This window comes from Mya arenaria, chromosome 14 (genome assembly GCF_026914265.1).
Source record: "Mya arenaria isolate MELC-2E11 chromosome 14, ASM2691426v1".
In the NCBI taxonomy this organism is placed as follows: domain Eukaryota; kingdom Metazoa; phylum Mollusca; class Bivalvia; order Myida; family Myidae; genus Mya; species Mya arenaria.
Window position 1 is genome coordinate 24,850,145 of NC_069135.1, and position 23,657 is coordinate 24,873,801.

The following is a 23,657-nucleotide window of genomic DNA, read 5'->3' on the forward strand; positions in this document are numbered from 1 at the left end:
ATTTGTATAAAATGATAGTTTGGTAAATATTTGTGCGAGATGGTTTTAATATATCCCCATTTTACATTTAAGGTAGGAAAAATATGTTTTAAACATTTTCATCGTTTGTACATGCTGTATGGACTGCGAGGAAAATGCTAGTTCATTTCAGGGATTTGCTCGCGCCCATCTATTCAACTATATTTTTTTTTCTTTCAAAGTAGTGAATGGTTCTTCACAAAGCATGCATATTTTCTAACCTACCTGTATCTCTCCTCCAAATGAAATAGTCACAGTACAAATATTTGAGCTGTTCAGATGTTCTCCTTCGACTGTTAATACTGTACCACCACTAAAGTCATTAAAACGGCATCATAAAAAATCAACAACGATATAAAGGGACCTTGTCATTCATGCTTATATACCACAACAAAAACCAAAAAGCGAACAGCAACCCTTATCTTGTATTTTTGTCTAAAAGGGAGCTTTGCTATACGTGTGCGTATGTACAAATTTCCATTTAAAAATCTTAAACGGTTATACAGTGTACAAATGTGTGCGCTGTGACGACCTGGACAACACCTAGGCCATGACATTTACACCTACTTTGAATAACAGGCGAACTAAATTTGGCATTTTGATCCCGATATTTTAAACTGATGGATACGCACTTAGCGCTTGCACATTTGAGTTTTGAATTCGTTATGTATGAAGTGGTATCATTAAGGATATAATCGGTATGGGCGGCGGACAGGTGCAAGGACAATAAGTAAGCTATAATAATTATATTGCTCTACATTCTTGAAACATAAACTGGTTTTATCACTTCTGTATTAAAGTTACATCCTTAATTTATGTAAGCAGGTAGCACCCAAACTGTAAACTTACCTCAAGAAACCTTTATGTGGTTTAATGGTTCTGATTACAGGGTTTGGTAAAAAGTGGAAAATCAGATCAGAAACATCTCCCGTTTCATTCCGTTTTACAGATTCATTATCAAGAACCTTCAGTTCCAAAAATGTCATACTTGTGTTTGGCGCTCTTTTAACATCATAACTTATTTCACATGTGACGTTAAAACTCACAAGCTCTGTCCTGCAATAGAAAGTGTGAACAAAAGAAAAATATATCTAAATGCATCAATAAAGCAGACACAAATCAGAAGAGCAGCACATCACCGATGCGTGTGCTTGACTGGCATTTATATACATTACAATCAAAGTACATAAGTAACGAAATATATTAAAGATAGACAATATCAGCTAGCTACACACTCATACGCTCATTTTGAATATAAACTTTGTTATATGTTAATGGGTTTTGAATTATGGACAAGTGTCGTAAGTTTTGCACCACGCCAAAAGCCATGTTGCCACCAAAAACAAGAGCTGCCATAGCATAGCGCGCTTGATCATGCATCACTTTATCTTAGAAATGAATGCATGAATGATGAAATATGTGCCTGTCTAAAAAAATGATAAAAAAGGTAATGAAAAAGTCGATAAAAGGAAATCAACGGCCATAACTGGTATTAAGGTTGATATGAAGTAATGTAACTTAACTGTGAAGTATAAAGCATATTAAACGAACAGTATTAGAGATCTGAGTTAAAACCCCTAGATGCCCTACAACTTTAATCAAACTTTCTAAGTTGATGAAGGACCAGAACTCAGATTAATGATACTTACGATAATTATGTAACCTAATTGTAAGACGGCCGTAAACAATATAGCGAAGTATAAATCCCTAATATATGTATAATTTTTAAAATCTGAGTTGAACTACCAGGTTGATCCGTAACATTTCACATTGAAAAGGGGAATGGGAAGGCCTATTATTCAGAATGTTTCAAAAGGTCATGTTTTTTTTTCTTTGAGAATTTTTTTAGAAATCCTTGGCTACATGTAAAGGGGTATAAAGGAGATGACCAAATTTAATGAAAGACGGAAAGGGAATTAATGCAATTTTTCGAAAAAGTCTGTCGACAATAAATTATCTTGTTGTTTGTTTTAAAAAATGTACCAGACTACTAAACAACGATATCTTGTGGTATATTTCTGTAATATTTTTCAATAATAAAAGTCTTCAATAAAATTATGAAGAATTCAGGAATAAATTCATTTCATAGTTAACAAAAATGCAAATATGTTTTTTAAATAGCTGCAATCACCTGAAGTCGACAATGTATTGTCGACAGGGTCTTGTTGACTATTTTGACATCAAAACATTTTTCGTACAATACCTCAACTCCTAATTACACCTATAAATGTTGCATAGGATGTTTGTATAATGCTTGCTAAATATTGAACCTCAAAATTCAATACAAAATAAAACATTTAACCGTTTATGTTGGTCCTTCAAACGACTGTGAAAGACCTTTAACCAAACTTTCTAAGACAGTCAAGGACCATAATTGATATATGTAGTACAATGGAGTTATGTTACCTAATTGTGTGATGGCCGTGAAAACTGTGAAGTATGAAGTTCATTGAATAAAAAACATTTGAAATCTTAATTAAAACCCCAAGTTGCTCTTCAATTTTAACCAAAATTTCTCAGTCGACCTAGAGCCACAATTTGTTTTAAGGATAGCATAGAGTTATGTTACCTGATTAAACTTTAAGCAAACTTTATCAGTCGACCTTGAGGCTTAATTTATTAAGGATAACATAAAGTTATATAACCTGATTGTATATTGGCCTTGAACAATTATGTGAAGTATGAAGACAAGTGAATGAAAAGTATAAAAGTTATTATTGATTGTTTATGTCATGTAAAATACTACTACTAGTAATATTCTATACAATTCACAAGCTATAGCAACTAACCATTTTTGAAGACAAGACAAGGTAGCAATACACCTAACTAATCTACTCTTAAAATTACATCAAGTAATAATAAAACACTTACATTGGAAATTGTTTAGGTGTCAAATCAGGCTGAATTTTTAAATTATAACAAATACTTTTAGAGGGTTTCCCATCAAACAAGAACAGCACACTCTCAAACTTTCGATTACCAATACCCAGGTTTTTTCCAGTCAGTGAAATAACTGTTCCACCGTTAGCTGGACCTTTCTTAGGTTATATTGAGTGCACAGCCACAACGTTCTGAATAATTATAAAACGACTTATTTTAGCACAATTACAAGGTCAAAATAATAAGATCCAAACCTTATTTCATCCGGATATTTCATTTGCCAAACGTGAGTATGCAGCAGTTCTTTGTCGTTCGTTCGCTCGTGCGTGCGTACAAGTCAGTTTTTGCATTTCGTAAGTGTTTGCGTATGCTAGTATGTTTATATGTTTGTGTTTGTCACGCAGTTCCTTCTTGATTATACATAGTGACCTAATTAAAACCTTAGATGACCCAAATATTCTGACCAAAGTTCAAAGATTTGATATTTAATTTTTTATTGATGACACAAAAAATTTGAATGCAAAATTGTTAATGACACCCGGACGAAGCTCGCTAGCCCACACGCCCGGTTTTCAACAATCTTTAACCCGTACGTTTTATAAGAAAAAATCTAGCTAGTTAATGAACATTATACTACAATATCAATACGTGGCTACTTGCTTAGAACGCAAGTGCTAAATAGTGATGTTACAAACAAAAACTCATTCACAATTTACAACAGTAATAGACTGTATGAAGGGCAATGCCTACCGCCGCATTATAACCATATTTATAGGATGTATGGTAAGTGGTCCGTAATTGTCATTGGCTTAAATTTGTGTGAGTATATCTAGGAAACAAGTTGCCGTTGCATTTGGTCTGCGGTAAACAATTATTATTGAAAGGCACATTGTTGGAAACCCCAATGCCAGATGAACAACCTGACTATGTCTATTGTGCAGATTGGTAACAGTTTGAAGTTTGATATGTGATTCAAGGTTGTGCCATTATGTGATCTTATCTTGGTGTTTTTTTAGTGAATCACATTTAAGATTGATCAATTCTGGTCATGAGATAACATTTCTCCAGATCGGTGACACATATAATTATTGTTGTTGAAAACAACATGCAGACAAGTAATCTGACAAAATTTCATAACCATTGGGTCAAAACTATTGATTTCATTATTTGTGATACTTTGCCACAATATATATTCTAGTGACGTATTATTTAACCAAAGGTTACGATAAATACATTTGTTAAAGACAACATACAGACAAGTATTCCGCCAAGTTGCATAACACTTTGATAAAAATCCTTTTGATTTTTGTCCCCAAGATTTGATCTCGTTTTTGACCTGATTTAACCCCTATTAGTTTAAAATCGAGACAACATACCGACAATCATTCTGACCAAGTTTCATACAAAATGGATTTTTTAATTCATGACACGGAAGGAAAACTTTCACGCATAATTGTTAACGACATTACCCCCCCCCCCCCGCAATTCGGCACCAACACCTGTCCGTCTGGTTTATGCCATTAATTACCCGTATGTTTTTGTAGAAGAAACCGGCTAAAAATGAAGTAGGTTTATAGACATATAGTTTAAAACGAACAAGTCGAGCAAGTCAATTGTGTATGCGATTAAAACCTAAACTTCTTGACTATTATAGTGACCTCCACTGCATCGAGATGGTTAGTTAGTTAAACAAACAGTCCAGGTAAAAAACGCCAAGTTTAAACTTCTAAAAACATTTTGTTATTGAGATTGTTTAAAGAAGCAAGCAACCATTTTGTTTGATAAATTAATTGCAATTGGGACACAATAAAAAAGAGCAAAATGTTCATTTAAACATGAAAAAGCATGTAGTATATGCCACTGTGCAATCGTTTGGCTTCTATGCGAGTTTAGAGAGAAGGCAATGCTCCTAAATAAACAGCACAGGAGGCAGACACTATGTGGCAACTGATTTAATTCAGGATCTCTCGAAAAAGATCATAGCATTTCTTTTTTTCAATTTCCAGCTAGCTATTAAACTGAGTTATTTTAATATCAGATAAGAAAGAGCTGTGCATCTGTGTGCTAAACCAAGAGGGCCAATACCGCCCTTTATGCTTATCTGAGTTAGCGAAGGAACATCTCTGTGCAAATATTCCAAAAGGTACAGCATAACTTTAAAAATATCGGTGAACGGAATCTACGGAACCTTTCTGTGGTCTTTCAAGATCTGGCAAGCGGTTATTGAGAAGATTTAAGCGTTCCATAGAGTTATATGGTGACACCCTGAGGAAAATTCCTGTGAAAATATTTTGAAATCTGGCAAACGGTTTTTGATTTACGTTGCCATGACAATAATAGCTCTACATGGAATCAGTTTATTTTAGGGGCTCCGAAAGAGGACCATCCAAGGAACATTCCTGTGAAATTTGGTTGTTATTGGCTCAGCGGTGAAGGATAAAAAGTTTAAAGGTAACTGTTGACGACAGACAACGGACAACAGAAAATCCTCTATAGCCACAGCTTATCCATTAGCACTTCGTGCTCACGTGAGCTTAAATGTATTACTTACCGTCCATGTGGGCAACACAAGATTTGGAGCAGTTTCTGACTGGATTGTTTCGTTAACTATAAAGAATCTAGTTTCATTTATATTGTCCTTGCTAAAATCTCCAAGTTTACACTGAAAGCTGAAAAGTATAAGAACATAGTGTTAAAAAAGTTTATTTCATTAATCAAAACAATTACTCACATTAAACAAATTGTGATTTCCAGGATGTTCATTTTCCCCCATTTTAAACGCTAAGCAACTTCAATTAAATGGTACGTAACCGTGAAATGAATAACTTAGATCAATTATTCCTCAATTACTAATTAACTTTGCATTATATTGTTTTAATATTAGATAAAAAAATCATGGACCACAATCATAGCCATATCTTGCTCACCTCATTTCTTCAGATGATAATTAAACTGTTAGATATGAACTTATGATACTTGGCGATTGAAAAAGATTAGAAGCACAGGTCAAAAACATAAGTTGGCAAATAGAAAAGATCAATAAATTAACAAATACTGTAGCCGGAGTTATGGTTTATATGTACTACACTTGTCTTAAATGAGATTGATCTGTTTAAGAAGTTTGAAGTAATTAGCTCAAATACCTTTCGAGTTATGCTCCAGACAAAACAAAGTATGAAAAACCAATGGCAATAACTTATCAAAATACTACAGACAGGGTAATGGTTCTTTTGCACTGCACTTGTCCTCAAAAAATATATCTGTACATATATTTTGAATTTAATACCTCAAAGATTATTTGGACTATAGAAACTCCTGATAAAGAGTTTTGGTTCATGTAAACTACACAACTTTTCCGAAATATATCTGTTTATAGAGAAAATACCAGTAGATCGATTTGGTCAATAGTTCGCATACTTTTTAAGCAATGCTCCGGACAAGATTGTCCGGATGCAGACACACATACGGATGCACAATGCACAAACGCATACCATAACAATGTCACCTTTGCCTTTCAGTGGATAATAAAAAAATAAGTGGGGTAGAACCCCGAGCCTCTCTTAGGATGAATAATTTTTTGCAAGAGTATCCAGTGCTTGAAATGTAGATTAATCTAAGAATCCTATTTAAAGGATAAATATGCATGGTCCATTCCACATGAAAATGCAAGTAAATTATATTCTTCTTTTATAAACGTTTTCTAGTAAAATGGTGAAGTTTAAGTCTGATTATTAATTCAATATTGTGTAAGACAATGTATTTTCTCGAACTTAACAAATATAAATAATTACTATAACCTATCAGTCGGTAAAAAGAACAATGAACAGGACACAATTAAATGTAATTAATTTAAATAGAAGAAAGCCCCAAAAATGCTAAGTTACTGAGGCACAGCTGCATTAGCTTTTCCCCATAGCATTGCATTTATTTTTTAATCTGTATCTACAAAAATCTACAGTTTATTAAACCAAATACTATATTTGGTTTTTATTAGACAATGAATAAACTTCTTTATCAATTAATTATTCTTAAAAAGTACCTTGGAAACAACACATGATTGTGACTTAATCTAACAAGCTCAGGTAGCAATCCAAAGCTTCGCCTCCACTACTTACCAAATTTAATAATTTTCATTAATACTTAAGTTAAGCGGAAACCACCTGTTTGACGCCCACCAGCCCACACAAATATATTCCCGTCCAACTTAAGACATACCCCAACCTAATAACAATGCTTTTCTTTGAAAAATCTGCTTACAAATGTGTTTTTGCAATTTTAATAAAGAGTAACATAATGACCGTTTTTCAAATTCTTCTGAATTATTGCTTTCGGATGTCACATAATTACTATTTATTTCAAGTGACATATTACATTTCTTATTAGCAAATGATTATTTACCAAAATTGGGATCAAGTTCAATCACAATTTAAATGAAAATTGGCAGAAAGTTTTATGAAATTCTTAATACCTTTCACGAATTCGTATTTTGAAGTCGTCAGGGTCCCCAATACCTCTGACGTTGTTGCTTTGAAAAGTATCCTTTACACATCTTTTCTTAACAACAACTGGAGTTCCAGGGTTTGGGGCATATAAAATAATATCCTTTTCTGTTCCAAACTCATTTCCTTCCACTGTGATAACTGTTCCGGATCCGTAATAGCCATCTCTTGGCAAAATCTGAATAAAAATGATTTTTTTTATTATATCCATCACTTCTTTTAATTAAATGTTAACAAACATCTCCATAGATGGTGGTAATATGACCATCTGGTTCAAAGAAGGTGTAATGGTAGCTGTCTTTCAGGATCTTGGTCAATTGACAATTTATGCAAGGCTCGTTCAAAAATACGAATACACTGTACACATTTAATTATTAAAATGGGAAAATATTTATACATATCACATGTACTCAAGGACTTGGTTTTGCCTGATGAAGTTATATTTTAAAATAGGAGATGTAAAGTAAGACAGCACAACTCATTTACTTTGTGCAAGAAGACCATTATTCAACCTATCAATATAGTAGTTTTTTTCTTTATTTTTAAATAAGAGTTTTCTACTAATTAGAAAATGTATTTATAACTTTAGCATTACAGTGTTTGAACTATCATGCTGGCCCTCTTTTTAAGCTGCTTGCATATAAGTCATAGCAACCTGATATAATGTAGTTGTTCCATGTTGTTCAATTTGCTCTTTCGGTTGTTGTTTATCAGTGGCAAAAATGCAGGTATGTTCGGTGATGACTTAAAACAAAATTGTAAGCAGTATCGCTTGACCTGTATATAACTTTAGACTGTTTTTAAACAGAAATCATGCCGGAAAGAAATACTGTTTTTATAATCCGGAAATAGTTTATCAATTGACGTTATAATAACGCTGGAAAAATCACTTCAAATACGAAATATTTACTGGTCTGCTTGAAGACAAGAAACTGTTTACTAACATATGCCGTCATTATTTATCATGACGTTATATGTAAAAATATTTATTTTCTTCTTTGCTGAAAAATATACTGGTAATAATGACCACAAAATCAGCTATAGCCTTGGCCAATAAGTCTTTTTGTTAATATGTGAACAACAACTTTTTTATTTTTAAGTAAATAATTAAATATTATTGCCTTTAGAAACAAAGGCTTAGCTGCAATTTTCACATGATTATGGGTTTATTCACTAAACAATACATGAAAACCCGTTGCATGCTTTGCGCTACATATTACCATTTCATTGTTATCAAATATCAAATTGTTAGAAAATTTGTTTAACCTATTTTACTAGCTCAAAATGTTCCAATACTATTTGATCGAATACTGTTGAAATAGTTTTAAGCTCAGTGTGCTGATATAACTAGTCCTAATATTCTGACATGTTCGTTCTGTGTTTTTACCATTCGAACAATGGCGTTCCAACATCAACGAACATACAAGAGTGCTAATCTTATGTTATATAAATAATAAATAACAAAAAATAATCCAATTGGGTTTTAATATGTATTCTATTTGACATAGCCTAATTTCAACACTTTATAAGGACTGTAAATACTAAAATAACTGCCAGAATAGAGGCTCTCGATTTTCGAAACGTTCTAGTGCCAGTACTTAGATTATTGGGCCATGAACGGTTGTTTTATTCATGTAATGTAATTTCGTACGAAATACATGTGAACAAAATGAGGAAATTAATTGAAACGAAATAAATTATTAGTCTAATGGATATCATTATCGATATTATTAAACTATGATGAACCACAACATCGAATGGCAATTTAAAATGCTAATTTAGAGCTTGGTGAATTAAAAATTCAATGAAAATGATCGTCTTAATTCTCTAGACACATCTTGTGCAAATGTAAAACTGATTTAACATGTGTTCTTATATCGATCATGATTTGTTTAAATTGTTTACTTACTGTTGACCTTCATTAAAAGTGTGAGAAAAATGTCCTAATTAATACGCTTTGACCTGAAAACCCCCGAGCAATAATGTCATTTTCCCGGGTCCTTGCACACATGGGTGGTTCAAACCAAACCTGAACTGGATGACCTAATGTATGCTGAGATGTTTTATTATTCTCTTTTTTCCTACTTGCAGATATCAGTTCATGGGCTGATGTGTAATTATCATACAGAGTTTTAATGCCCACCAAATTAGTACACAGTCTTAAAAGAAGCAACAAAACAATGAATGAACAAAACAACGGATCATTTGCAATAAAACATATTCATTTGCACAATAAAGTTAACAGTAAACAGTAGACCAAAGCAAGCTATGCAAGTTCTAGACGATCATATATTGACTAATTCAAGCTTGTTAGCACTACAACAGACGGAGCATTGTCAACGCATAATAAACTAGTGTTGTTCAAATGCTCCCATGCAGTGATTTATTTGTTGACGAAATATATTTCTTTAATTTTCCAACTAAATGGTAAATGACATCAATCGTTGTGTTTATTGTGTTACTATATATGAATAACCTATAACACATAGTTAACTAAGCAACCACGTTTGTTCTTACCCTAGTTATTTCTGGCGGAGGGCATGTATACCCAAGATTCACTTTTTGACCGTACACACAGCCCTTTTCTGTTGAAGGCCAATGACATTCGTAGTCGGATTTCAGTGCATTACAATAGTTGCATTTTCCTTGAGAAAGCACGGAGCAATTGTACACAATAACTGAAAAGACAATTTAAAAAAGTGAGTTGCGACTAAGGGTTGCTATTACTCGTAAACCTGCAACTGGTCAACGTATTGGCCTAAATATCAGAGACTTGTTCTAGAAATATCTTAGTTTTCGAAACTCGTTAAAGAGATTTTTCTTCGACTATTTCAACGTTAATACTGGTTTAACTTCAAATCAAATTTGCCAGATAATGATACCAATTTCAGCCTTACGATTGGTTCACTTTATAGATTTAAGCCTGAGGTGTATTCAATACTGGTCTGAATAGTATCTAAACACGATGCAGTTGTTCGGATTGCTCGATATAAATTACTGACATATACAGTGAATGAAGTAAATGATGTAAGACTTTAAGATTCACTTACGATGCTTTATACCGACCCTGAGTTTTGTGCCCGAAAATTCACACGGTTAAAAATATAAATACTTACCATCAGTTGTGTTTGGATTGTCAAGATACACTTTGGACATTTTAGAATTCACTGTATAAAATACTTGAATACTAAAGTTGTCCGTTTTACTGTTTGTCTAAAATTGAAATTAAGAACATTTTGAAAGACAAATAATTATCAGAAGCAACATACAAGGTTTTCTCATTTCATAGAAACTGAATGACAAAAAGAGAAAATTAGTCAATATTTACACCTCAACTTCCATTCCTTAATTGAAGTGCTTTTCGGCAATTGCGTTCATCAATCGATGAATGCAACATCTTCGGATATGTTCGGATCGCAATTCATTGCATAACAATATACATGAAAAATATTGATACTGTTATTGTTTGTATTGTGTCAGCAGGTCCCGTAAAATATAAATCAACATTTATGAAAGTATTTTTTATTTTTTAAATTTTAAATGAATAGTTGCCATAAGCGTTTGAATTTTACGCTTAAAAGTGATTTCAAGTGGCTGATCTTGTCCCGCGTTATTATGACGTCATTTGAAAAAAATGCTTTCGGTTACAGTCGGGTCGTTCTATTTACAGAATGGGTAGAAAAGAGTTAATGAAAGGTTTTCTTAAAAGAATTTTTAAAAAAAAAATTTTTGAGTGGAATGATGAACTATTGGTGAAAACATAAGTAATGAATTGCGGGGCTGATGTCATTATCGAAGATATGAACTCAATTGGGCCGGTCAAAGTACGCATGGAGTCCTTCGGACTCCACACACTAGGACCAGCCCAATTGCGTTCATAACCCTATAATGACATCGACCCCGCAATACATTCCTAAAATATGGTAAAACTCAATCATGTTATGAAAATGTTTTGAAACATCGAAATTCTGGACCTTTTTTCTGGACCTTTTTAAAGTAATGGCAGTTATAATAATTAAAAGTCGGAGAAGGCAATTTCAAAACCTGGCTTTAGAAATAAAGGGTGTCAAATAAGGAGAAGTGTACTAAACCATTCTCTATTTAGCAACAGTGACCTTTACATCGAAACCCTTGACTCTAAATGCAATCCCAAAGTTATTACCCACATGTGCGTGCTAATCACCTTAATAGCATCACTATCCCTTATTTTGAAAGCTAAGTTTAGTTATAATTAGGTCTAGTTGTTTCATTGACCTGCATTTTACTGTCTTTTAATAATAAAACATATTAAGTATTATTAAACATATTTATATGCATATCGTTCTGTAGTAATATACATCTCCTGCATCCTTTGACAAATAGTATGGCAATTTAAACGAATATTTCAATTGGTTAAGATGAATTTATTTTAAGACTTACCATCCGATTAATTGGACAATTTAGTAACCCTGTTTCACTGTATGAACATCTTGACTGGAAGTCCACATGAAAGGTTATATCATCAGAAATATTTGACTGAAAAACACAAAACAGATTGTTTGTAACAGTTTCTTTATTCAAGCAAAACGTTATAAAATACGGATTACAAATGAAAGTGAAACTCAGTTTTGGGCAAAAAATATAATAACTCAATGTCATAAGTTCTAATACAATCAAGAATACATCCATTCTTAAACCCTGATCTTTTTACAACTAAGTGTTTACGTTTCAGTTAATCATCGTGAACACTTTAATAGCATTTTAAAATGAACAAAAACAGTGTAAGGTACTGTCGCAGAATCGAAAACTAGACCAACGAAATAGCTCCCTGCTCGTTTATAATTGCATGCACAACTAGTAGGACATTTAAGTAAGTCTACAAAGAGTCGCTAGTGACCAACACTTATAAACATACACTCCTAGATGAAAAATATATTTCCTACCGAATCATTGTCCGAACATTCTTATAAATCAGTTAGACAAAGTATATTCTAATTGCAAAGTGGCATTTTCCTTTTGATGAAGTTTTAAGAGCAAGTAATGTTAGACGGATCATTTCAACAAGGTTTAAGTTGCGTTAGAAGTCACTGTGTTGAACTGTGATTAACGGAAGTGCTAGTTGTGCGATATCAATCATAGATGTGGCATACCCTCATAAATGCTTTAGCTTCTACACAGTCGTTTCTAATTTGTTTGAACATTCTTACAAAATACTTGAAAGTGGACTCATTAAACTCCCATAAAGATGTGAAAAAACACAACAACAAATATTACCTTTTTGAAGACTTTGAAGGCTAACAAAGAGTTTATTAGGCAAAATTACAGATCATGTGGATATTTTGTTCTATGTTCCGGAAAACTCAAATCTTTTAAAGAAGCAAGCGTAACCAACAGACAGCCTGACGACCAACAATATAAACTCTCAAAAACACATATGATGTCATTATTATATATACGTTTGTTTAAATATAAAATTATTACATACTTCTCCTCTAATCCTTTTAACATTTTCAAGTTTCAATTCCAAATCTGTATTAACGCCACTTGGAATATATCTTGAGGATGCTATGCTTTCAAGGCGCGGACAATTTGCGACCTGAAATAATAAAAATCGATATCCTTATAATTAATAAATGTTGTCTAATCAAATTGCCATTTTCACTGATCAGTTTGTACTTGGTGCACATTTTTATGATATTCATTCTCCTTATTAAGATCTTTCCTGTAATGGTGATATTTTATCTCAAAGAAGACAATGAAAACTATACATTCCAGCAGTCAAGAATGTACCAATGAGCGTATTCAAACACACACGAATATAGGGCCGTATTACAGAAGCAACTTTTTAAATATTCTAAATCTCATTGTGTAAGGAATTAAGTTCTTATAATAAAACTTAATCAATGTTTTTAAATTTATTTTTTCAAAATTTAAAGTTCCATTTTTTTATTGCAGACTATATATTTAGAGAAAATGGTACACGTTGACCTTAAAATATTCCGTTATACGGCCCCTTGATAATTGAATGAACAGCCACCATTCGAGAACAAAATGGTTTGTAGAACACTGTGTCTTATAATGAAACGTAAAATGAGGATAAATTATTAAGCCTAAATCACTGAATCAAAATAGATGTGAAATTGATTTGATAAATAACAAAACGACAAAGAGTTAATGCTGTATATTCTGTCTGGCAATTTAAGCCTTGTATTTGGAACATCTAAATTTTCACGGAGGGCTTTTGTTTATTTATATTTTGTCCGATCTTTCCAAACAAACCAAATCCCCAACATAAAAAAGACGATCCAAAAAAGCAGAATAGCACGCATAATTTTACCTGACATTTTAAAATGCTTTCAAACATTATATTGAGGTAGATCTTCGACAGAAAACAACCCCGGTTTTTATTCTATTAATGGTCTATCAACTTGTATCTTGTATCTTAAAGTAAGCGCAAAAAATAGTGTGCATATACTTGTAAGACATGCATAAATTATGAGATGAAAACAATTCTTGATATATATATATATATAGTTTGCTGGTATAGTCAATGACAAAATAAACTTATACGCATACACGCATATACTCGTTTGTATATCCACTTATTTATTTATCTATTTGTTATACATGGCCCTCAATTTGAGAATGAAAAGGACAAATAACCTTTTAACAACAAAACACTACACAATCGCAGCTTCTATGATGTTTTATCAATCTTACGTTATTAACCCCATCATCTGTCTGCGAAGCACATGTTCCATCGTATGGCTTCCACGTACAGCTAGCACCAGCGGTTCCCACACAATTGCCACACCTAATGATAAATAATACTTCTCAAGTTCTTACTCAACTGAGTACACCCTTTATATTCTGAGTATATCGGAAATATATAGGAAATATATCGGAAATTAATTATGGCTCTTTCTTATTTTGACAACTTAACTTAACTCACTTATAAAGTCATTACATACTTAAAAAGTTGAGAACACTTAATGTTTTTTAGTAAATACTAAGGTAATATTTTGAACAAAAAATAAATAATCCTTTTTAAACCAAAATGCTTATTCAGTTTCATTTCTTAAATCTGCACTCTTACAAATTGAACGTTTTGACAACTTTTTTTAATTTTTTGTCTTCGAAAGAGCCATTTTATGTGATGTAACGGGATGATATATAAGACTGCTGACAAAACATTAGATTGTAGATTTTTATATTTAAGTTCAAAAATTGATGATTTATGCATTTTCTTATATCGTTAGTAACGGTTTTAGCCACAAAACATTAATTTTGGAACAGAAATATGAAAATCTGCGATCTGACCTTTTGTCTGCAGTCTTTTATCGATGGTTTGCAGATATTTACGCAAAAAAGTGCTCATTCCAAGACTAAGAATAAAACAGTTGTATAAACGGTAAATCTGTGACAGTGCAGCATTATAATATCATTATTCAAACCGAGCAAAATGTATTTAATTTTTAAACATGCGTTGTTGTTAAGAGGTTAAATTTGTTAAGCGTGTAATCAAGTAATTCGAGAAACTGGTGTAAGATACTTTTAACAGATATATCTTAAATTCTTAGCTAGAGAACCATATGCTAATACAAACATGAATTTTTACTTGAAAATTAACAAAAACTAAACAGCGATGACAAACACAAAAATATGGAGCTGTTATATTTTGTTTTACCATGGTTATGTTCTTGTCATTGTATAAATATTTGTTTATTTTCCTAAATTTGGAAAAGAGATAGATATTAAGATTTTTTTCGGCAATGAGTGCATTACATGGAAACAGTAATAAAGCTTTAAACAAAACCGGCATACTAATTCTCACAATGCACAGATACATGGTGTTTTATACTGAATTTCGATCGGTTTAGTATTGGTTCTAATCAATTCAATCGAAACGACGGCTCAAACTTTGGAAATGTAATCTTATATTTGACAATAGATGTATTTTGACATGATGGACTCATTGTTCATCGTCTCATGCACAAAGGGATCATTAATTGAATCAATAAATATGCAATAAAACATGTGTATCTTCTACTGGTACGGTAGGGTAGTGTAACTAGAAAATGAGCGATCAGGGATACTTTTTATTAGTATTTTATCATTGTAAAACGATCGTCAAAAGACTCGTTTACGGCCATTTAGGTGGACTAATTATAAGTGATTCTTTTTGGATGGAAATCGGAATGATGAACAATGACCCAATTAAGTATTATGTGATTCAAGCCATAATACGATTGACCATAATTTTACTTTATGACGTCGATGCTGAAGAAGACAGCTTCATTTAACAGGAAGACGGTTCATTGTTTGGTCCAAAATGATGTATCAAAGTCATTTTTGACCAAATTCTGACAAAATAACTGTTTCGAAAGAATATCTGTTCACAAATAGCGATATTAACACTGGTCCGGATAGACAAAAAAATATGTAAGCTTAACCTAAGTTTATCACCTTACTAATTTCAACTTTCTTTAACAGCATATTCCTGGATTATAAAAAAAACCCATTTCACTGACCATAACAGAATTCTAAACATACCCTTGTACTTTCCACCTCGATTAGCACATGCCATGCATTGCATTTATTGTGATAATCAAAACGAAAATAAGTGAAGAAATTTAAATGTATATGGAGTCTCATGTTTGAAGATGCCAGTATAAAACACCATTTTTTTAAACATCCAGAATCAATCCTTATTAATGTCGTAATACAGTTGCCTATGGCGCTAATGTGATTCAGGTAGATTTATATAATTCGTTTCATTTTTTTCCTAAAAACAGCGTTATCATTTATTATGATTGATCGTCATTCCAAATTATTGTGTTAATTATATTACAATTTGGTTTTTCCATATAATGTGTGTACTAAACACACAGAATAAATAGTATGTATCCGGACATTTTCCCAATGTCCATTAGAGGTTCAGTTCTAGATTGTTCAAATAGATTTAAGGGCAAATTTATTGAACAATATTTCTTTTATATATATAGATCATAAGAAAAAAAATGCTCTTCGCTCTCTTCGAGTTTTATGAAAACTGACAAAATTGTAATTTCTTTCGCTCGCTCGCTCCAATTTGGGCAAAACTCCGAGGTATGAAATATCAGAATTGTGAGAGAAGGGATATTTACCGCTAAGAGGTAGTACCCCAAAACTGCATCCTTTTTTTGTAAACTTACCTTTTAAAGGTTGAGCAATTGTAAAACAGAAAACTTGCGTTCGCTATTGGAATGTCCATTGAATTGTGCTTAACTATTAGTAGTATTGAGACCTCTGTATGCTCTGAAAGATCAATAAAAAATAATAAGAAAACAATAATTAGTCAGAATTTATTTAGCCTTAACATTTATGAAAAAAGCTAATTAAAACACAGGATTTCTACGAAACAAATGTAGTGACAAGAGTTTTGCTCGATGTATATAACGATGTATACAGGGTACACGTTTGGAAAAGAAAGTGCAAATTAGTTTTTTTATACAGTTTATTAAGCTTCCAGTTATGCATATGGCAAAGTAGTTGGTTGTGGACAGAAGCACGATCATTAACTCTTTGGTTCATGGTTGAGAGAATTTGTGGCATGTGCAAATTGGAAAATATTATTTTTAGGATATTGTTTGGTGTCACATACGGAAAAGTAATTATGGACTTTCGTTTTGATGTGACGAGCATAAGTGTCGACTTATTTGGAAATCATTCTATGAATGAAGAGAAAATGACTATTTTTACTTGAACCTTAGGTGTGATATTGATCTAGTAATATGGTAACTGGAACAAACACCTTGCACGTCGGGCTAATGTGTTCAAGATGTGTGACAAGTTAATTTGAAATCCTTCTTTCAGTACAGGAATTATGGGGTGGACACAAAAGCTGTCTAACTGACCTTTGACCCCTTAGCATAACCTTGTTCCAGAAGCAAGGCAACTAAGACATGCACTCTGCACGTCAGTTTAATATGTTGAAGATATGTGCCTAGTTATTCTAAAATCCTTGCATCGGTACAGGGCTAGTGTTATGGAGTGGACACAAAAAATGGCATGACCATTGAACCCTTAGTGCCACCCTGACCTACAAGGTAGCTGGAGCATGCATGCTGTACTTCAGCTTGAAATGGTAAACATGTGTGCCAAATTATTTCTTGGACAAGGGTGTGACGGAGGGATACGACGTCAGGTAACATTAGATATATCGGCAGAAGTAACAAAAGCTGTTTATAAGACTATTGGCTCGTTCATATGAGAAGATTAACAAGTTTGCTTTGACAATTTTAGCCGGGGGCCAAATAAGTGCACATAAAACAAATTCCCACAGGGGTAAGTTTACCTTCGGTTGGGGGGGGGGCAAATATACCCCATATCTGGAGGTGGGGTAAATTCGCCCCTTGGGTATTTTAAGTAGTATAAATATCAAACTTTTGGGATTTCTAATTTTTGCAGGGTTTTTCAGTTAATGTCCGACAAAGGATAAAAAATAAATGTTATGCATATTACATTTTTTTTCGAAATTCCTAGCCAACATGTTTAAAATGAGCGACTGATATATGTTAACACAATTTTTACGATTTTCTAACTATTTATCTTTTCCATAACATTTAATAAAACAAACATGAACATCTAACAATTAAGGTTTCCTAACAGTCTTAATATAATTCATAAAGAGGGCACAGGACTTAAATATATGTTTCTCTAAATATTCACCTGGATGATGTAACTTAATAGGCGAAACGCTTAGTATTAGATATATTGACGTAGGAAAATTGTTTATTTCAGTGTAAAATCGCAATACGTTACACTAAATGAGCACCAAAAGTTCTATTTTACGAGTGGCTTAGCTCCGAGTAAAATATTTGCTATCGTTGATCACGAGTCGAACTTTTTTGCGATCTTACACTGAAAGAAACCATTTTTGTTTAATGTTTAAAGGATATAAAAACAGCATCCGGATTAAGTTTGCAAATCCGGAATTTTTGCAAACTTATTTTTTTTATTTTTCACCCAATGTTTTTTATTTTTGTATTTTTAAAATGTGTTAGGTAATACTAATAAGAGATATTTTTTGTTTCCTGAAATTTAATTTAGAAATATGTTTTTTTGGCATTTAAAGTCAACTTTTCCAATGGGAGTCCCATTGGAAAATGGCCTTCCCATTGGAAAATGGCTTTTTCAAGCTTTTCCAATTGGAAAACTGGCTCTATTAAAATTGTGGGAGAATTTGGAACATAATTTTTAAAATTGAAATTGACTGTTTAATTAAGAATATTTTACACTCACTACATGAAAAATAATATATTCATTAAAAATGAAGAACCGATAGATTCATTTAAGGCATTTGTTTGCGAATCCTTCCCATGAGTGAATCTTTCCAATTGGAGGATTCCCACATTCAAAGTGGGAAAGTATGAACATTGGAAAATTCCAATTGGAATATTTGGTTAATGGGAAAATTCCAATTGGAGAATAAAGTTCAGTTTTAAAATGGGAAATTTCCAATTGGAAGGACAGGTAAGATTTTGTAATGGGAACATGTAGGAAATGGGAATAAAGAAAAATATTGCCATATTTAAAGCAAAAATTAGCAAAATGACACTTCTTACAATGTCCTTACCTGTCAACTGTCGACTTATCCATATTCCTCATCGCTGTTATACTATACAATGGTTAGCATGACGTCTAACCATCGTATTGCTTCATTAACCCTGTATCAGATACTAGTACAATTTTTTATCCGATTGAAAAAAAGACAAACAAAAAAATCCATCTTTCATCAATGTCACAAAAACGCTGTCGTTAAGCTTGATTACAAACATCTTGCCATTTAACCGATTATTTTCAAGGTTAAAGGCAACTAAAATTTGGTCAAGAATTAGCATTAATGAAGTTCTTTGAAGTCGAAGATATAAACTTTTTTACACTTCTATCTTTGTTAAAGACCACATGATTATGTTCATATATTTACACAAATTATAAAGGAGTCGGAGAGGTGATGGAGATCTATTGTATGAAAAGGCTTAATTTATGGTATGTATGGGTAAAAATAGTGAAGGAACGACTCGCCATACTGTCATTATTTCATGTACATTGTGCTATATGAAATTATTCTCGTTCACCAGAGTGATGGTGCCATGCGTTACACATTTGATTTATCACTATCAAACCTCTTGTAAATGAGAATGTGTGAATATGGTGTTGATAAATCAATGAATGGGTTAGAAAATAAACATTTTGAATTTTGAAAAAAAGAAGCCTGAACTTGAAGAATACTGCCATGACTAATGAGATGCAATGTGCCAGGCCGCAAAAGTTTTATCAGTGAACATATTAACAATTAAGATATTACATTCAAACAGGGAAAAAGTAATATGAAAACCTATCGCTGTCGCTAAAGTAAGCATCCCCCACCCCAGGTCCGGGGGGACAGTCGATGGTTTTGTGTTCGCGCCAAAATAGCGGGGAATTGGCCTTGGACCGACTGTGTAGCTCAAGGAATTTGGTCGAAGCGCTAGCGGTTTAAGCGCCCGGCGTGCGCCACCTCTAAAATAATCGAAGTTTACTGTTTTCATCAATATCGGAGAAACAAAGGTAATAAAATAAGCTCATAATGCACCATTTCCGACTACATACATGAGGGAGTAACCCCAAATTCCCGTAAAACAGTTTATGCCATATACTTTCGGTTCTGAGGGAGGAGCACATGTCAAAAGTTGCGCCCCTAAGTTACTACCCCTCTAACATCAATTCCTGGATCCGCACCTGCGATGTGCCATGTTTCCGCAACCTGGGAGATTTAACAAAAACGCTTCTGTTTCTGGGGCTGTGATTACGAAGTTCGTAATCACTGCTTCTGCTGTAATAAACCAAGATGATACTTGACTTCTACTACTACAAGTTACCTAGATTCACGTGCATTATTTAGCACGTTATTGCTATGTGTTTCACAAGATTTATACCATGTGTACTGCTAATATTTAGCATTCTCAAACATTTATTGTTGAATAAGATTTTAGCTGATAGCTATTTTCTATTTGTCTGAAGATGATGAAAAACATAATCTTATATATTCAACCTCAAGTCAGTTTCCTAGTCTGAATTTTGAGAGGATACAAAAAGTATTCCTGGTGGGTACAACCTTTAAGGTAAAAGACAGACACAAATACATGCTACCATACTTTTGAGAGGCTTTGCAGTGGATTTTAGTCTGAATTCCAGGGAATATTGGTCTAAAGTCCAGCGGATTTGGGTCTTAACAATATCAACATTTATTATTTAAGACTACATACAGAAATTTGAATGCATATTTACTTATATTTATTTAATGATCTAGAATACATACAATAAAAGAATAAATAACATATTATGATATTATAATCAATTGTCAATGCATATGATAAATAAATAATACATAAAACAAGAGGGCCATGATGGCCCTAAATCGCTCACCTGAGTAAAAGAGTTTAACCTTTGTTATTAATATAGCTTGTTTCTCAAAGAATATTGAACAAGAGCTGTCAAAGTATGTGACAAATGCCCCCCAATGTGACATTGATCTATGAACAACTACATAACAAAAGCACCGCGAAACGGAGCATTATACGCCCGAAGAAGATTCGGCTTGAGGTCCTTTTAATGTAGTGATGATTTGTATAAAGTTAATTGAAAATCGCTTTATTAGTTACCAAGTTATGGCCCGGACACGGAATTGCTAACGGACGAGTAACAAAGATGTGGCCCGGACACAGAATTGCTAATGCCCCCCATGGTGATTCTAGTCTTTGAGGTATGGACCTGGAAATTGCGCGCAACCCATCCTTTTAATGTAGTGATGATTTGTATGAAGTTATTTGAAAATCGCTTTATTAGTTACCAAGTTATGGCCCGGACACGGAATTGCTAACGGACGAGTTACAAAGATGTGGCCCGGACACAGAATTGCTAACGCCCCCCCATGGTGATTCTAGTCTTTGAGTTATGGCCTGGACATGGAATTGCTAACGTCCCCCCATGGTGATTCTAGACTTTGAGGTATGGACCTGGAAATTGCATGTGACATCCTTTTAATGTAGTGATGATTTGTATAAAGTTATTTGAAAATCACTTTATTAGTAACAAAGATGTGGCCCAGACACAGAATTGCTAACGCCCCCCCCCATGGTGATTCTAGTCTTTGAGGTATGGACCTGGAAATTGCGCGCGACACATCCTTTTAATGTAGTGATGATTTGTATAAAGCTATTTGAAAATCGCTTTATTAGTTACCAAGTTATGGCCCGGACACGGAATTGCTAACGGACGAGTAACAAAGATGTGGCCCGGAAACAGAATTGCTAACGCCCCCCCCCCATGGTGATTCTAGTCTTTGAGGTATGGACCTGGAAATTGCGCGTGACACATCCTTTTGGACACGGAATTGCTAACAGACGAGTAACAAAGATGTGGCCAGGACACAGAATTGCTAACGCCCCCCATTGGTGATTCTAGTCTTTGATTTATGGCCTGGACATGGAATTGCTAACGTCCCCCCCATTGCTAACGGACGAGTAACAAAGATGTGGCCAGGACACAGAATTGCTAACGCCCCCCATTGGTGATTCTAGTCTTTGAGTTATGGCCTGGACATGGAATTGCTAACGTCCCCCCCATGGTGATTCTAGACTTTGAGGTATGGACCTGGAAATTGCATGTGACATCCTTTTAATGTAGTGATGATTTGTATAAAGTTATTTGAAAATCACTTTATTAGTAACAAAGATGTGGCCCAGACACAGAATTGCTAACGCCCCCCCATGGTGATTCTAGTCTTTGAGGTATGGACCTGGAAATTGCGCGCGACACATCCTTTTAATGTAATGATGCTTTGTATAAAGTTATTTGAAAATGACTTTATTAGTGACCAAGTTGTGGCCCGGACACGGATTTGCTAACGCACCCCCATGGTGATTCTAGTCTTTGAGGTATGGACCTGGAAATTGCGCGCGACACATCCTTTTAATGTAGTGATGATTTGTATAAAGTTATTTGAAAATCGCTTTATTAGTAACCAAGTTATGGCCCGGAAACAGAATTGCTAATGCCCCCCCATGGTGATTCTAGTCTTTGAGGTATGGACCTGGAAATTGCGCGCGTCACATCCTTTTAATGTAATGATGCTTTGTATAAAGTTATTTGAAAATGACTTTATTAGTGACAAAGTTGTAACGCCCCCCCCCCCATGGTGATTCTAGTCTTTGAGGTATTGACCTGGAAATTGCGCGCGACACATCCTTTTAATGTAATGATGCTTTGTATAAAGTTATTTGAAAATGACTTTATTAGTGACAAAGTTGTAACCCCCCCCCCCCCCCATGGTGATTCTAGTCTTTGAGGTATGGACCTGGAAATTGCGCGCGACACATCCTTTTAATGTAATGATGCTTTGTATAAAGTTATTTGAAAATGACTTTATTAGAGACAAAGCGACACATCCTTTTAATGTAGTGATGATTTGTATAAAGTTATTTGAAAATCGCTTTATTAGTTACCAAGTTATGGCCCGGACACGGAATTGCTAACGGACGGACAGACGGACAGACAGACGGACAGACGATGGAGGCCATAACATAATACGACCCTTCGGGCGTATAAAAAGTTTATCTTGCCTTTATGTGTCAAATACATATTGCAAGTTATATTAAATTGCCTCTGAGCAAAAAAAAAAACAATCATACTAAATGACAGCCAACACTCTTTATGTCCTCATATTCAGCATTCCATTGTGAATAAACACTTTGTGTATCTTTCACCTTAGAGGTAGGGACATTGGTCTTGCACACGACACATTGTCTTGGTATGTTGAAAACATATGGCATTTTCATTTTAAAATCTGTCCATATAAGAGAAAGTCACAGCGCGGACACGACAGCCTATAATTTCCTTCAGGTTGCCATGGCAACCAGAGTTCTGCAAGGAATTAATTTTTTTTAACAATTTTGAAAAAGCACCAACCAAGGATCATTCTTGGTTTCATCAAAATTGCCCAAGCGGTTTAGGAGAAGATGATTGTAACCAATTGTTGACACTTTTCCTTTAGGTTGCCATGTCAACCAGAGTTCTAAATGGAATTAATTTCTTTGAACAATTTTGAAAAAGCACCAACCAAGGATCATTCCTATGAAGTTTCATCAAAATTGTCAAAGCGGTTTAGGAGAAGAAGATGATTATAACCAATTGTTGACATTTTCCTTTAGGTTGCCATGGCAACCGGGCCAAACAAAATTATGTGAACAAATTTAAGAG

The 23,657-nt window shown here is 33.7% G+C and overlaps 2 protein-coding genes across 2 annotated transcripts in view; both read right to left on the bottom strand.

Annotated features, from left to right (window-relative positions):
* LOC128217874 (plexin-B-like) overlaps positions 1-2,994 on the bottom strand; it is a 28,831-nt gene extending 25,837 nt beyond the window's left edge. The window contains exons 1-3 of the mRNA XM_052925311.1: positions 2,890-2,994; positions 868-1,074; positions 244-331 (exon numbers count right to left, since the gene is read on the bottom strand). Coding sequence (XP_052781271.1) covers positions 244-331; positions 868-1,074; positions 2,890-2,891 — 297 coding nt within the window. The 5' untranslated portion in view covers positions 2,892-2,994. The remainder of the gene's footprint in view (positions 1-243; positions 332-867; positions 1,075-2,889) is intronic.
* LOC128217870 (plexin-A4-like) overlaps positions 2,957-23,657 on the bottom strand; it is a 49,026-nt gene continuing 28,325 nt past the window's right edge. Inside the window, exons 8-16 of the mRNA XM_052925308.1 lie at positions 16,571-16,673; positions 14,097-14,190; positions 12,862-12,972; positions 11,817-11,912; positions 10,514-10,610; positions 9,915-10,075; positions 7,367-7,575; positions 5,450-5,567; positions 2,957-3,089 (exon numbers count right to left, since the gene is read on the bottom strand). Of these exons, the coding sequence (XP_052781268.1) occupies positions 3,063-3,089; positions 5,450-5,567; positions 7,367-7,575; positions 9,915-10,075; positions 10,514-10,610; positions 11,817-11,912; positions 12,862-12,972; positions 14,097-14,190; positions 16,571-16,673 (1,016 nt within the window). The 3' untranslated portion in view covers positions 2,957-3,062. The remainder of the gene's footprint in view (positions 3,090-5,449; positions 5,568-7,366; positions 7,576-9,914; positions 10,076-10,513; positions 10,611-11,816; positions 11,913-12,861; positions 12,973-14,096; positions 14,191-16,570; positions 16,674-23,657) is intronic.